At 46.8% G+C, this 15218-nt stretch overlaps 1 protein-coding gene across 4 annotated transcripts in view; it reads right to left on the reverse strand.

The window, feature by feature from the left end:
* Positions 1-8247: 8247 nt before the first annotated feature.
* TFCP2 (transcription factor CP2) overlaps positions 8248-15218 on the reverse strand; it is a 68448-nt gene continuing 61477 nt past the window's right edge. For 2 of the 4 annotated variants that reach the window (XM_070052245.1, XM_070052246.1), the window contains exons 14-15: positions 13239-13290; positions 12405-12590 (exon numbers count right to left, since the gene is read on the reverse strand). In XM_070052245.1, coding sequence (XP_069908346.1) covers positions 12502-12590; positions 13239-13290 — 141 coding nt within the window. In that variant the 3' untranslated portion in view covers positions 12405-12501. Of the gene's footprint in view, positions 9726-12404; positions 12591-13238; positions 13291-15218 lie in introns of those variants that run through there. The other 2 variants (XM_051846295.2, XM_051846294.2) reach the window with 2 other exon arrangements.

Raw genomic sequence — 15218 nt, forward strand, 5'->3', positions numbered from 1 at the left:
GCAGCAGCCGGGACCAGAACTGGCACCCATATGGGATGCTGGCACTTCAGGCCAGGGCTTTAACCCGCTGTGCCACAGCACCAGCCCCAGGAGGGATTTGAGCCATCCTCATCACTGCTGCCTGCCAGGGTCTGCATTAGCTGGAAGCTAGAATCAAACCCACACACTCTGAAAAGGAACAATGGTGTCTTAATTGCTAGGCTAAACACCCACTTCATGTGGAAGGATTTAAACTCAAGCTAGGCTGGTCCCCAATCCTAGTACATTTTCCACTGCAGTCAAGAATCTGCGAAGCTAAATCTACTGGCTACCAAGCCAGCTCAGCTTTAGAATTGAGAGGTCAGATGGCTTGCCAAAAATGTCAAGAATTTGTTTTTTCCCTAGGTGTCAGAGACTCCAAGAGTCCATTGCAAAATGAAAATCAGATTACAAAAAAGCAATCCTTAATGTACCATGCACAGTGTTGTGGCAGGTAAAGCCACTGCCGGAGACGCCAGCATCCCATCTGGATGCCGGTTTGAGACTGCTCCACATCCAATCTGGCTCCGCTCATGAGGTCTGGGAAGGCAGCAGAAGTCGTCCCAAGACCTTGGATTCCTGCACCCATGTGGGGGACTCCGATGGAATTTTGGGCTCCTGGTTTGGCCTGACCCAGCCTGGCTATTGTAGACATTTGGCAGTGAACCAGCAAATGGAAGACAGCTCTGTCTTTTTTCATTCTGCCTTTCAAGTAAATAGGGAGGGTAGCAGGGGGAGGGGTGGAGAAGTTAACAAATAATAAAGAATATGGGTGGAGACGCCAGCGCTGTGGCACAATAGGCTAAGCCTTTGCCTGCAACACCTGCATCCCATATGGATGCCAGTTCAAGTCCCAGCTGCTCCTCTTCCAAGCCAGTTCTCTGCCATGGCCTGAGAAAGCAGAAGATGGCCCAAGTGCTTGGGCCCCTGCACCCTGGACCCAGAGAAAGCTCTTGGCTCCTGGTTTCAGATCGGCCCAGCTCTCTGTCTCTCCCTCTCGCTGTCTGTAACTTTTCCTCTCAAATAAATTAAAGGGAGAGGGGGGGAGAGAGGGAGAGAGAGAGAGAGAGAGAGAGAGAGAGAGAGAGAGAGAGAGAGAGAGAGAACGAACATGGGTGGGGCCTGTGCTGTGGCATAGCAGGTAAAACCACTGCCTGTGGTTCCGGCATCCCATATGGGCACTGATTTGAGACCCAGCTGCTCTACTTCTGATCCAGCTGATGTGCCTGGGAAAGCAGTGGAAAGATGGCCTAAGTACCCAGAAGAAGCTCCTGCCTTCTGGCTCCAGATTGGCCAGGGCTGCCATTTGGGGAGTGAACTAGTGGATGGAAAAATCTTACTGTCTCTCTGTAACTTGCCTTTCAAATAAATAATTTTTAAAGATTTATTTATTTGAGAGGTAGAGTTACAGATACTGAGAGGGAGAGACAAAGAGAAAGGTCTTCTGTCCACAATTGGCCACAATGGCCGGAGCTGTGCCAATCTGAAGTGGTCTCCCACACAGGTGCAGGGGCCCAAGGACCTGAGCCATCTTCTGCTGCTTTCCCAGGCCATAGCACAGAGCTGGATGGGAAGAGGAGCAGCTGAGACTAGAACCGGTGCCCATATGGGATGCCGGTGCCGCAGGCAGAGGACTAACCTATTGCGCCACAGCGCCGGCCCCTCAAATAAATAAATCTTTAAAAACAAGAAGAAGAAGAAGAAGAAATGAGTCCTGAATATAAACCCCAGTTCCTCCACTCATTGGTAATACGACCCTGGGCAACGTACTGTATTCCCAAATGCCCAAGCTCTGTGGGTTAACGCCACCAGACTAGAAGATAGCCAAACCACAGCACATCCTCTAAGATAACAGAATCAGTTTTAAAAGATCACCTGACCTCTGGCTAACATCACAACCACGTATCATAGTCACTATTCACCGTATTTCATTGTCACTGTCATGATTTAATCCCTAGGGAGATTATTACCATGGTCCCAGTTTATCCATAACAACTACAATTCTATTCCAGCCTAAGCTGGGCCTATGGGAAGGAAACAGCAGGGGGCAGCAGTGTAGGAAGCTAAAGTGAAGCAGAATAGAAACTACAAAGAGGGCGGCACCGTGGCGCAGTGGGTTAATCCTCTGCCTGCAGCACCGATATCGCATATGGGAACTGGGATCTAGTTCTAGTCCTGGCTGCTCCACTTCCGATCCAGCTCTCTGCTATGGCCTGGGAAAGCAGTAGAAGATGGCCCAAGCCCTTGAGCCCCTGCACTCGTGTGGGAGACCCAGAAGAAGCTCCTGGCTTCAGATTGGCACAGCTCCGGCCATTGTGGCCAATTGCGGACGGAAGACCTTTCTCTTTGTATCTCCCTCTCACTATCTGTAACTCTGTCTCTCAAATAAATAAAATCTTAAAAAAAAAAAAAAAAAGTAAGAGAAACACTCATGTTATTATATTAAGGGTAACACTGCATGTCCAGTTGTGAATGTTACTACTTTGCTTCAGACACACTGCAAGATGTTTAGACGAGAGCTCAGAATGCACAAGCTGCAAGCAGGTGGTTTGTTTTAGGGGCAAAGATGTCAGTGGGCAAGAAGAAGAGATACAAGGCCAGAAAGAAGCAGTTGAAACAGCAGCCACAGAGGAAAACAGAGGCTGGATCTCACGCTGTGGGCAGCGTTCCTATGCTGGCCGTGCAGCTCTGTCTGCATGTGGACATGACCTTGTCGTCACTGGCATCCCTAACTTTACTGGTCGACTGAGTATGTATTCAGTACCAAATAAGACTGTGTTTTAGACTCCATATCCCTTTACAAGTCTGCAAAATTCCTCTGAAGTATTATTTCATCTTTAAGATGATAAAGCTGAAGCTTGAAGGGATTATTGAGACCAAGGTCAAATCCCAGAAAGAGCAAGATATGAGATTTGAACACAGGCTTATCTGACACCAAAGTATACACTATATCAACTGCACAGCACCACCACAAGATAAACAAGGATACACTCTCCAGAGAAGAAAAAAATAAATAGGAGGAGAGAATACTGTGTGCTGGACTTAGAGAGTTAAGATCAAAATCTTAGACACACTGTATTCCGAAAAGAAGCCTGCAGATTGAGCCCTGAAGTGGTATCTCACTAATTTGCATTTAATTATACTCCATATCGAGAGGAAAACAGACAGCTCCTTGTGACCAATTTCACACTAACAGAAAGCGATCAGGGTGTGTAAAATTGGGGGAAAACACAGTGTCACGGCAATCAGAAAGCAGAAACTGCCTAGGGGTTAAGATGGCCAAGTCCCCTATCACAGTGCCTGGGTTCCATGCTCGGCTCTAATTTCTGTTACAGTGCATCCTGGGAGGCAGCACTAAGAGCTCACATGCCTGGGCTCCTGCCTCCCATCTGAGTTCCCAGTTTGGGTTTAACCCAGTCCCGGCCCTCACAGGCCTTTGGGGAGTGAACTGGCAGATGGGAATGCTCACTCTCCCTGTTCCTCTCTCTACCGCTCCCAATTGCATTTAATGTTCATTTTTTAAGTTTCTATTTATTTTCATTTTATTTGAAAGGCAGAAAAAGAGATACAGAAACAGACAGAGGGAGATCTTCCATTTACTGATTCATTCCCCCAAAAGCCTGCAACAGCAAGGGAATGGGCCAGGCCAATGGCAAGAGCCCGGAACTCCATTCAGAGCCCTCACGTGGGTGGCAGAGATTCAAGTACTTGAGCATCACTGGCTGCCTCCCAGGGTGCGTGTTAGCAGGAGGCTGGACTGGCAGTGGAGCGGGGACTCAAGCCCAGGCACTCCAGTATGGGACTTGAGTATCCCAAGTGGCAAATGCTAAATGCCTGCCTCTCAACTTTTCAAAATTAAAGCCTTCTAAAAGTTGGGGCCGGCGCTGTGGCATAGCAGGTAAAGCTGCTGCCTTCAGTGCCGGCATCCCGTATGGGCGCCAGTTTGACTCTCGGCTGCTCCACTTCCTATCCAGCTCTCTGCCGTGGCCTGGGAAAGCAGCAGAAGATGGCCCAAGTCCTTGGGACCCTGCACCCACTTGGGAGACCCAGAAGAAGCTCCTGGCTCCTGGCTTCAGATTGGCGCAGCTCCGGCTATGTGGCCAATTGGGGAATGAACCAGAGGATGGAGGACCTCTCCCTCTGCCTCTCTCTCTGCCTCTGCTTCTCTGTAACTCTAACTTTCAAATAAATAAATAAATCTTTAAAAAAAAAATCTGGAAGTGAAGAAGGAAGACAGGAAGGAAGTGGAAATACATGAAAGGTCAAGGTCAAAGGTCAAACCTAAGGTCATTAGGAGAAGCAAGGAAAAATATGTATGCAAAAACCAAAGAAGCAAAAAGACAGAAGCTACAACATCACTCTAGTGTTACAAGGGGCATCTTTCCTGGCTTATTCCGTTTTGCAGCAGTAGTAAGTTACTCTTTTAAGCTGGTATCCTAGAACAAAAGCTTAATCACAAATGGAAGTACTCCAGTAGAAAAAGCCATAACTCACAACTAAGAAATGAATTAAGGGAGAAGAATGAGGAAGGATGAAGGATTACGGTCTGCGGAGCAGCACGCACATGATGCAAATGGTGGGACATCTGTGCCCTCCCTGCTAAAACCGCACTTCTCCTAACAACCAGCAGGGGCCACAAGAGATCCAATTCCTGTAGTGGATCCATCCCCAGGTAGCCCAGGAGGCAAATGAATGGCTGAGTGAAGTTAGAAAATGATTCACAGATCACAGATCCTTAGGTCTGGCCAGGGGAAAGAAAGCCAGAAGAGGGAGAAGCTCGGTCCTGACTTCAAGTCTCGCAGTCCAAATCTGTACTTTCCAGACTGAACGCTGAAGCTTCGCACAGCCCTCCACAGTTATTGCGAGCTGGCCTAAATCTCTGTAGCGAGCCTGGACAGAAGACTTTCTCAGGATATATGCAGACACACAGGGCTCTGACACTCCGCTAGTATGCCTAGGTTGAAAATGCCTGTTCCACGGTCCCAAGGCTTCCTCACTTGCCAAGCTTCCCACGTACCCTCCTGCTTAGCGGTGAGCGTTCTCTGTCCTCACATCAAACCCAGCGCCTGACGTCGGATAACAGAGTATCTGCCTCTGACGTGCACACTGCTTCCTCGGGTCTTTGTCTTCTGTTGTAATAATTTTTCAGCCAGGAAGACACCTCCATTTCCTCCCCTTAAATACTTTTTTTTTTTTTTTTAAGATTTATTTATTTACTTGAAAGTCAGAGTTACACAGAGAGACAGAGAGAGAAAGGTCATCCATCCATCCACTGGTTTACTCCCCGGATGGTTGCAATGACCAGGGGCTGGCCTGGCTGAAACCAGGCGCCAAGAGCTTCTTCCGGGTCTCCCACGTGGATGCAAGGGCCCAAGTACTTGGGCCATCTTCCACTGCTTTCCCAGGCCAATAACAGGGAGCTGGATCAGAAGTGGAGCAGCCAGGAATAGAACTGATGCCCATGTGGGATGCCAGCATAGCGGGCAGTGGTTTTACCCACTATGCCAAAACGCCGGCCCCATGACTTCTCAAATAACTCATGTGGGCAAACACTCTTACTGGGCCAAAATATTGGACAAACACTCACACTGCTTCAGAGCCACATTTCATATAGCAAGTAATACTCAATGCTTAAGAGTCCTCCCTTTTCGTTCCCAATGACTCCTGTAAGATTTACGGAGCAGATCTGTCTGCATGCAACCTACTATACTTCAAGGAAATAATATAGACAATGGTTAAAGCTAAATAGGGGGGCTAGCACTGTGGCTCACTTGGTTGATCCTCCGCCTGCGGCGCCAGCATCCCATATGGGCGCCGGGCTCTAGTCCCGGCTGCTCCTCTTCCAGTCCAGCTCTCTGCTGTGGCCTGGGAAGGCAGTGGAGGACGGCCCAAGACTTGGGCCCTGCACACGCATGGGAGACCAGGAGGAAGCTCCTGGCTCCTGGCTTCAGATCAGCGCAGGTACCGGCAGTAGCAGCCATTTTGGGGGGTGAACCAACGGAAGGAAGACCTTTCTCTCTGTCTCTCTCTCACTGTCTATAACTCTACCTGTCAAATAAAAAAATAAAATAAAAAGATCTATCTCTCTAAAAAAAAAAAAAAAAAAAAAAAGCTAAACAGGACGCTACTCTACCTCTCAGAAGAGCTTCAGATGTAACCGTTTTTTTCATATAAACCTCTCACTGTAATGGAAATATTAAATCATCTATTTTCATTTCAGCCGTCACACTGTGAAAAAAGTGAGGTTCAGAACATTTTACTTCTTTATTTAAAATTTTTTTTTTATTTGACAGATAAAGTTAGACAGTGAGGGAGAGAGACAGAGAGAAAGCTCTTCCTTCCATTGGTTCTCCCCCAAAATGGTTGCCACGGCTGGAGCTAAGCCAATCCGAAGCCAGAAGCCAGGTGCTTCTTCCTGGTCTCCCACGCGGTTGCAGGCATCCAAGCACTTGGGCCATCCTCCACTGCCTTCCCAGGCCACAGCAGAGAGCTGGACTGGAAGAGGAGCAACCGGGACTAGAACCCGGTGCCCATATGTGATGCTGGCAACGCAGGCAGAGGATTAACCAAGTGAGCCACGGCACCAGCAGAACATTTTACTTCTAGGAATATATATCTTAGAGATAGGTGCAAAAACACTCATGAAAATGCATGTACTTGCATGATATCCATAAGGAGTGGCCACTTTTTAAAAGTAATGCAGAACTATAAATTCTCAAATGCAAAGATATTCAAGATTTGTTAAATACACGTGAGCCCATTAGACTATGTGTGTGCGTGTCTGCACGTGATAGGGGCAGGTTTTCAAGGATTACTCCTGGAGTGGGATTCCGGGGTGAGGAGAGGGGTTATACCCTTGTTTACTGTTTGTATTTATCATTTTAGACATTACTTTCATAAAGAAAAAGCTAGTTGGAAATCTGCATTATAGCTGAAGGGACCAACACTGAACATATACAGTTTTTAAAGCAAGCTGAATAATTATAATGCTGTATCACTAAAGCAATTCTTACTGATTATATAGCACTGGCACAATGAAATTTTGGAGAGAGCTAAAGAAAGCCTAAAGATTTTTTGATAAATTTAAGGTCTGAAGACTATTCTAAAACAACCCTGACTTCAAGTAAAAATCAACATATATATATATGTATATGTATATATGCACACATATCTAAGTTCACACACACACACACATGTACAAATGCAATAAGCAAATGTCACAGAGTCGCAGATCCTGAAGGAACCTTAAACACCACCTAGTCGCATCCAGCACTGTGGTGTAGCTGATAAAGTAGATGCCTGCAATGCCAGCATCCCACACGGCACCGGCTGTGTTCCAGCTGCTCCATTTCCGATCCAGCTCCCTGCGCATGTGCCTGGAAAAAGCCAAAGATGGCACAAGTGTCTGGGCCCTTGCTACCCACATGGGCAACCCGGATGGAGCTCCTGGCTCCTGGCTTCCGCCTGGCCCAGTGCTGGCCCTTGCAGCTATCTGGGGAATACACCAGCAGATGGAAAACTATCTGTCTCGCCCTGTAACTTGTGATTAATTAGTTGATTAATTAAACATTTCTTTCAAAAGTCACCTCATCCACCCACCCACTCTCACCTCCAGACAGAAATGGGGAAATAAACGAAAATCACAGTGGCCTGCTGAGGAGAGGAGAGTTCACTTCACTGAGGCTGAGAACCAGTCCCAGGAACAGAACACGACTGTAGGCCGGGGCCGGCACTGCAGCTCAATAGGCTAATCCTCCGCCTGTGGCACCGGCACACCGGGTTCTAGTCCCGGTCGGGGTGCCGGATTCTGTCCCGGTTGCCCCTCTTCCAGGCCAGCTCTCTGCTGTGGCCAGGGAGGGCAGTAGAGGATGGTCCAAGTGCTTGGGCCCTGCACCCCATGGGAGACCAGGAGAAGCACCTGGCTCCTGCCTTTGGATCAGCGCGGTGCGCCGGCTGCGGCAGCCATTGGAGGGTGAACCAACGGCAAAGGAAGACCTTTCTCTCTGTCTCTCTCTCTCTCTCTCACTGTCCACTCTGCCTGTCAAAAAAAAAAAAAAAAAAAAAGAATACGACTATAAACACCGCCTCAAAATGGGGACGGCTGGGAAGAATTCACTAAAGAAGCATTTCGGCATAGTACATCAATTTGTGCAGGTCAAGTTTAAACAGCTCACTGACTGAATTTTCTGGTTTCAGGTTTTAAGTTGTTTTAAACCAAGAGAAATTAGCCATGTTTCAGGTTGATTTTAATGAACAAAAATTTCTGTATAAAAAACACTTAAATGTTATCAAATGCCTTACACACACACACACACAAATCCAAATCTAATACAGAATCTTTGAACTTATCTTTGTTCACTTCCACATATTCTGTGAAGAGACTTCTGGATAAACCTTTCATGTGAAAACAGAAAATCAATGGCTATACAGTTATTCACATGCTTGCGCACACACACACACAGACACCACACAATCGTTCTTCAGGAAGAAAAAAAACAGATGGTGAAAATGTCAATGGGATGGCAATAAATTTCTTATAAAGCTTAAATAAAAGAACACTACATGAATAAAAGAACATTCTAAACCAAGAAAAGATGCAAAGAAGAGAACATGAAAGCAGGGATTAGCCTAACTCATTAATAAATCATTTTGAGAATGTCATTCAAGCATAGTGAGTTTTGGTTATAGATAATCCCAAATTTTCAACACCTAAAATTCTGTGATTGCGATAGCTGACGACACTTAAAAAAGCATCTATGTGTTCAATATGTTGCAAGACTCGACGTGTGCATCATCATGAAGGTGTGGTCTGCCTCTCCCAGTGGCTAACCCTCGGTTCACATGCGGTGCTTTGTCCTATTCATCAGGAGAGCCACAGGAGGAAACCCAGGCAAGCACAGCTGTGATGGGGGCGTTGTCGGTGCTGGATGGTGAAGAATGAGTGCCACGTTGCTCAGGCTTGGATGTCAGCATCACTACGTGCTAGCTGCCTGTCCTGTCGCATGCTACAAGGCCACTACGTGTCTCCCTGGCCTCACCCGCAGTTACATACATACACGGTTATTAAGAGGATTGACCAAGATAATCCATTAAGAATTTCTCTCACTTCCTGGATCAGTGAGTGTTAACTAAAATTATTATTGGTCATAACACTACTGGGGAACCAAAAGAAAAATTATCTCCATATTTCTCCTCATTGGCAAAGTTCTCAAAGACCAACTGTGGCAAAAAGCAGAGATGCTCCCATGTTCAGTGCAAAGGAGACTGAGGGCCTAGTCTTAGGAATATAGGTGTTCATTTTTATATTAGATAAAAATTACATGGCTCCATATCACAATATGTAACATCTTTCCATTCAACAGCACACAGTACTCATCATCATCATGCCCTACATACACCCTAAATGATGTGGAGTTTCTACTGACATTCAACCACAGGATCCAGAAACTGTGACTAGGAAACAGCTGCAGAGCTGCATGCTGGGCAGTGATCTGTGTGTACCACGAAAGCTTGAGCCAACACAGACAGCTGGGATTCCGCCTCCACGGCCCAGACTCCTCCATACACAGTCAGACGGGCGAGGTGCTACAGATTGCTGTCCATTCCCGTCTCGAAGAAGTCAGTTTGCAGGAGGTGAAGGAAGCAGCAGCCACTGAGCACACAATGCCCCTATTTCAGTATGATATGATAACTATCATTGGTTTCTGCTGTATTAAAAAAAGGAGAAAGAGAAAATGATCTTTAGTCACCTCTGAAACACAGTGGGAGAAAACAAATATGGTAGGGTTCTCCTGAGGAAGAAACCACCCACAGGAAAAAAGGCAGCATAGCTTTGTAAAAACCTCTTTCAGGGCCAGCGCTGTGGTGCAGCAGGGTAAGCTGCCGCATAGAGTGCTTGCATCCCCTATGGGTACCCGTCCTGGCTGTTCCACTTCTGATCCAGCTAATGCGCCAGGGAAAGCAGCAGAAGATGGCTCAAGTGCGTGGGCCCTGCCACCCATGTAAGAGATCTGGATGACGCTCCGGGCTTTGGCTTGGCCCAGCCCTGGCCATCGTGGCCATTTGGGAATTGAATCAGTGGATGGAAGATCTCTCTCTCTCTGTCTCTCTCCTCTCTCTGTGTTTTGTTTGTTTGTTTGTTTTAAAGGTTTATTCTTGACACCCCCCTCCCAGCCACTCTACCCAGAGGTCTGACTTAAATCTTACTTTTCTCTAAATAAATAAATATTTATTCTCCTCTCTCTTTTTAACTCTGCCTTTTAAATAAACAAATAAATTTTTAAAAATTAAAATACATTTTTCCTTTTAATATTTTTTATTTAATTTTCATTTTATTTCAAACACATAGCAAGACAGAGGTAGATGGAGAGAGATCTTCCATCTGTTAGTTCATTCCCCAAATGCCTGCAATGGCTAGGACTAGGTCCACCCGAAAGCCAGAAGCCCAGAATTCCATCCAAGTCACCCACGTGGGTGGCAGGGCCACAGACACCTGAGCCATCACCTGCTGCTTCCCAGGGTGCTCAACAGCAGGAAGGGGCTGGGAGGGGAATAGCCAGGATCCAAACTTAACCACTGCCCCAAAGCCCCTCTCCGCAGCACACTTAGAATGGAATACTAGTGCCGTTGGTCCCCAGCTCCCAGTGGTTCCACTAAAAACTTCTTACAAATTATTTATCTGTTTATTTGAGAGGCAGAGAGCGAGCTAGCTCCCATCATCCACTGGTGGAGCAACAGTGGGGGGTGGCTGAAGTTGGGAGTCGGAATTCAGTCCAAGTCTCCCAGGAAGCCAACTTCCTGACGCTTTGGTGCTGCCTCCCTGGTGTTCGTTAGCAGGAAGGTGGAGTGAGGAGCTGGCACCAGAGCTCAAACCTAAGCATTCGAATATGGGAAAATGGGCTGTGGGCATCCTAATCGGTGTCTTAACTGCTAGGCCAAAAGCCCACCCCTCACTTGAGAGATCTGGACATATAGTGGTGCAACAGCAGTATGTATGCAATAGAAACTCTACTTTAGTGCTGAACCTGCCCTAGGCTAGCGCCATGCAGTGCAATATCCTCTGGTAAGGGTGAGCAGCACAGTGAGCGCAGCTCTCGGCCATGCGGTCACGAGGGTAAATAACTGATACCCTACAGTGTACCACGTTGCTAAGCAGTAATACTCTGGAAGTTTGGTATATTAAAAGTATTTTCAGGCCGGTACTATGGTATAGCAGGTAAAGCTGCCACCTGCAGTGCCGGCATCCTATATGGACACCAGTTTGAGTCCCAGATGCTCACTTCTGATCCAGCTCTCTGCTATGACTTGGGAAAGCAATAGAATATGGCCCAAATCCTTGAGCCCCTGCATCTGTGTGGGAGACCTGGAAAAAGCTCCTGACTCCTGATTCCTGACTCCAGATCGGCTCATCTCCAGCCACTGGCAGCCATCTGGGGAGTGAACCAGTGGATGAAGACAGCTCGCTCGCTCACTCGCTCACTCACTCACTCTCTCTCTCTCTCTGCCTCTGCCTCTGTGTGTAACACTGCTTTCAATAAATAAATCTTAAAAAAAAAAAAAAAAAACATTTTCAACTTAGGATGGATGTAACAGGATGTAACTACTGTAAGTCAAGGAGCATTTGTAACAAATATGCATTATAAAAGAAAAAACATGCCTCAGGGTAGGCATCATGGCCCACAGGGTCAAGCTGCTGCTTGGGATGCCTACATCCTACACCAGAGTGCCAGTCCCAGTCCCAGTACCTCGCTTCCAATCCAGCTTCCTGCTAAGGGATCCTGGGAGGCAGTAGACGGCTCAGATGCTTGCACTTCTGTCACCCCTGTGGGGACCTGGCTGGAGTTATCGGCTCCTGGATTTGGCCTGGGCAGCCTACTAGCTACAGCAGACATGTGGGAAGTGAGCCAGTAGACCAAGATCTATTTCTGTCTCTGTCTTTCTTTCTCTCTCACTGATTTTCAAGTAGATGAAAATATAAACTTTTTTTTAAAGATTTACTTATTTATTTGAAAGTCTGAGTTACAAAGAGAGAAAGAGAAAGACAGAGAGAGATCTTCCATCCACTGGTTCACTCCCCAGATGGCTCCAATAGCCAGGGCTGGGCTAGGCCGAAGCCAGGAGCCAGGAGCTTCATCCAGGATCTTTCACGTGGGTGGTAGGGTCCAAACACTTAGGCTATCTTCCGCTGCCTTTCCCAGGCCATTAGCAGGGAGCCAACCAGTACCTATATGGGATGCCGGCATCACAGGCAGCAGCTTTACCCACTATGCCACATCACCAGCCCCATAAATAAACATGCCTCAGTGTCCTCATTTGTCAATGCAAGATGGAGAGAATGGTAGAGGTCATCAGGTACACTTTGTCTATAAGAGGCCAACTCACAGAAGGGAACAATCTTTAATAATGTCACTTTCTTGGCCAGCGCCGTGGCTTACTTGGCTAATCCTCCGCCTGCGGCGCTGGCATCCCATATGGGCGCCGGGTTCAAGTCCCGGTCGCTCCTCTTCCAGTCCAGCTCTCTGCTGTGGCCCGGGAGTGCAGTGGAGAATGGTCCACGAGCTTGGGCCCTGCACCTGCATGGGAGACCAGGAGGAAGCACCTGGCTCCTGGCTTCGGATCGGCGCAGCGCGCCGGCCATAGCAGTCACTTGGGGGGTGAACCAACAGAAAAAGGAAGACCTTTCTTTCTGTCTCTCTCTCCCTCTCTCTCTCACTGTCTAACTCTGCCTATTAAAAAAAAAAAAAAAAAAAAAGAGAGAGAGAGAGAGACATACAGAGAGAAAGAGAGAGAGAGATATCTTCCATGTACTGGCTCTCTCTCAAAATACCTTCAACAGCCAAGACTGGGCTAGGCTAAAGACAGGAGCCTGGAACTACATCTGGGTTTCCCACGTGGGCAGCAGGGACCCAAATACTTGAGGCATCTTTGAAAGGCAAAGAGACTGGGGGACAGGAGTGGGGAGGAATCTCCCATCTACTAGTTCACTTCCCAAATGCCTACACATAGCCAGGGCTGGGCCAGGCCAAAGCCAGGAACTCAATCTGGGTTTTGCTCCTAGGTGGTACTTGACCTATCACCGCTTCCTCCCAAGGTCTGCATCAGCAAGAAGGTCCAAGGTCGGGACACAGCCCTCCCAAGCAGTGTCTTAACCAAATGCCCACCTCGGAACAAACGTTTTTAAAATTCTTAAGAATACGATGTTTGTTTTACTATTTAATTACCTTTCATTGTGTCCAGAATAAAACAGGCTTCTTCCTGAAAGTTCTGTATCATCTGGAAAAAAAAGAAAAGGCAAGAAAACTTGCTGTTTATTAAAAACTTTGGTTGGCTGCATATCTTTGGATCCTGTGGCATTTGGTAACTTTAGATTTCAGTGGGAAATGACCCCCTCTACTTCTGTGCTCCCAAGGACTAGCCCAGATCCATAAGGGTTCACAAGGAGGCTTCGCAGGCTGCAAAGTGTATTTCCTGCAGATCCATGGACTCAGATGTTTTCTCCAACCAGTTTTCAAAAGCCTGCTTAACAAGCTTATTTTCTTTTTTCCTCCTCCCATTTTTTTAAACTTTTATTTAATGAATATAAATTTCCAAAGTACAGCTTATGGATTACAATGGCTTTCCCCCCCCATAACTTCCCTCCCACCCGCAACCCTCCCCTCTCCCGCTTCCTCTCTCCTTCCATTCACATCAAGATTTATTTTCAATTATCTTTATATACATTAGATCAATTTAGCATATATTAAGTAAACCTTTCAACAGTTTGCACCCACACAGAAACACAAAGTGTAAAATACTGTTTGAGTGGGGCCGGCGTTGTGGCTCAGCGGGTTAACACCCTGGCCTGAAGCACCGGCATCCCATATGGGCACCGGTTCAAGTCCCGGCTGCTCCTCTTCCGATCTAGCTCTCTGCTATGGCCTGGGATAGCAGTAGAAGATGGCCCAAGTCCTTGGGTCCCTGCCCCCATGTGGGAGACCCGGAAGAAGCTCCTGGCTCCTGGCTTCAGATCGGCGCAGTTCCAGCCATTGCAGCCAGTTGGGGAGTGAACCATCAGATGGGAGGCCTCTCTCTCTCTCCCTCTGCCTCTCCTCTCTCTGTGTAACTCTGACTTTCAAATAAATAAATAAATCTTTAAAAAAAAAAAATACTGTTTGAGTACTAGTTATAGCATTAAATCACAATGTACAGCACCTTAAGGACAGAGGTCCTACATGATGAGTAAGTGCACAGTGACTCCTGTTGTTGACTTAACAAATTGACACTCTTGTTTATGGTGTCAGTAATCTCCCTAGGCTCTTGTCATGAGTTGCCAAGGCTATGGAGGCCTTTTGAATTCGCTGACTCTGATCTTATTTAGACAAGGTCATAGTCAAAGTGGAAGTTCCCTCCTCCCTTCAGAGAAAGGTACCTCCTTTTTTGATGACCTGTTCTTTCCACTGGGATCTCACTCGCAGAGATCTTTCATATAGGTTCTTTTCTCCTCCCATTTTTGATTCTTTAATTTTAAAAACAGAGCCTTCTAGAACAGTGATCTTAAAAATGGAGTATGCATTTCCTTGGGTTAACAGGTAAGATCTTCCAAGTGGTGCAGAGACACTGAGAGGCCTACACAGGAGAACCAACTCCCAGGTGTTCCACTTCCATTTGTGAGAAACCTCTTCATTTTCCTTCTCCACTCTCTTGTTGTACAGAAACAAATAAATGAGTTTCACTCTTCCAGAATCCTACTAGGGGGCCCTGTCCTCGGCGTGCCAAGGTGGAACTACAAAAATGAGCACTAATGACTGGGTAACAAACCCTCACTTGAGTCAGGTGATTTTCAATTCTTGCCTTTCGCTAGAAGGGAAGAGTGACCTGATCATAAACTGCCAAATGACAGGCGACTCAAAGCAATTTCTGATTACATCACCATGTAGTTTCTGGTACACAATTCAAAAGTTAACCAAAACTTCGCCCATTCCTGCCTGTCAATTTATCTGAACCACATTCCAATGCACTTCTATCTATGGGAGAGAAAGAGGATGGAATTGATACCGCACGGCAGGCCATCCTAGTGCTCAACAGGCAATAGTCATCTACAGATGAATTAACTGTGGGCGAGGCCGGGGGTGGGCCTGCAATAATTCCATCTACCTCATTAATAGATGCCCTTCTAATAAATTCCTTCTTAATGTTTAATAATTACTTAGTAGAATATGTAA

This window comes from Oryctolagus cuniculus, chromosome 11 (assembly GCF_964237555.1).
Source record: "Oryctolagus cuniculus chromosome 11, mOryCun1.1, whole genome shotgun sequence".
Lineage (NCBI taxonomy): Eukaryota > Metazoa > Chordata > Mammalia > Lagomorpha > Leporidae > Oryctolagus > Oryctolagus cuniculus.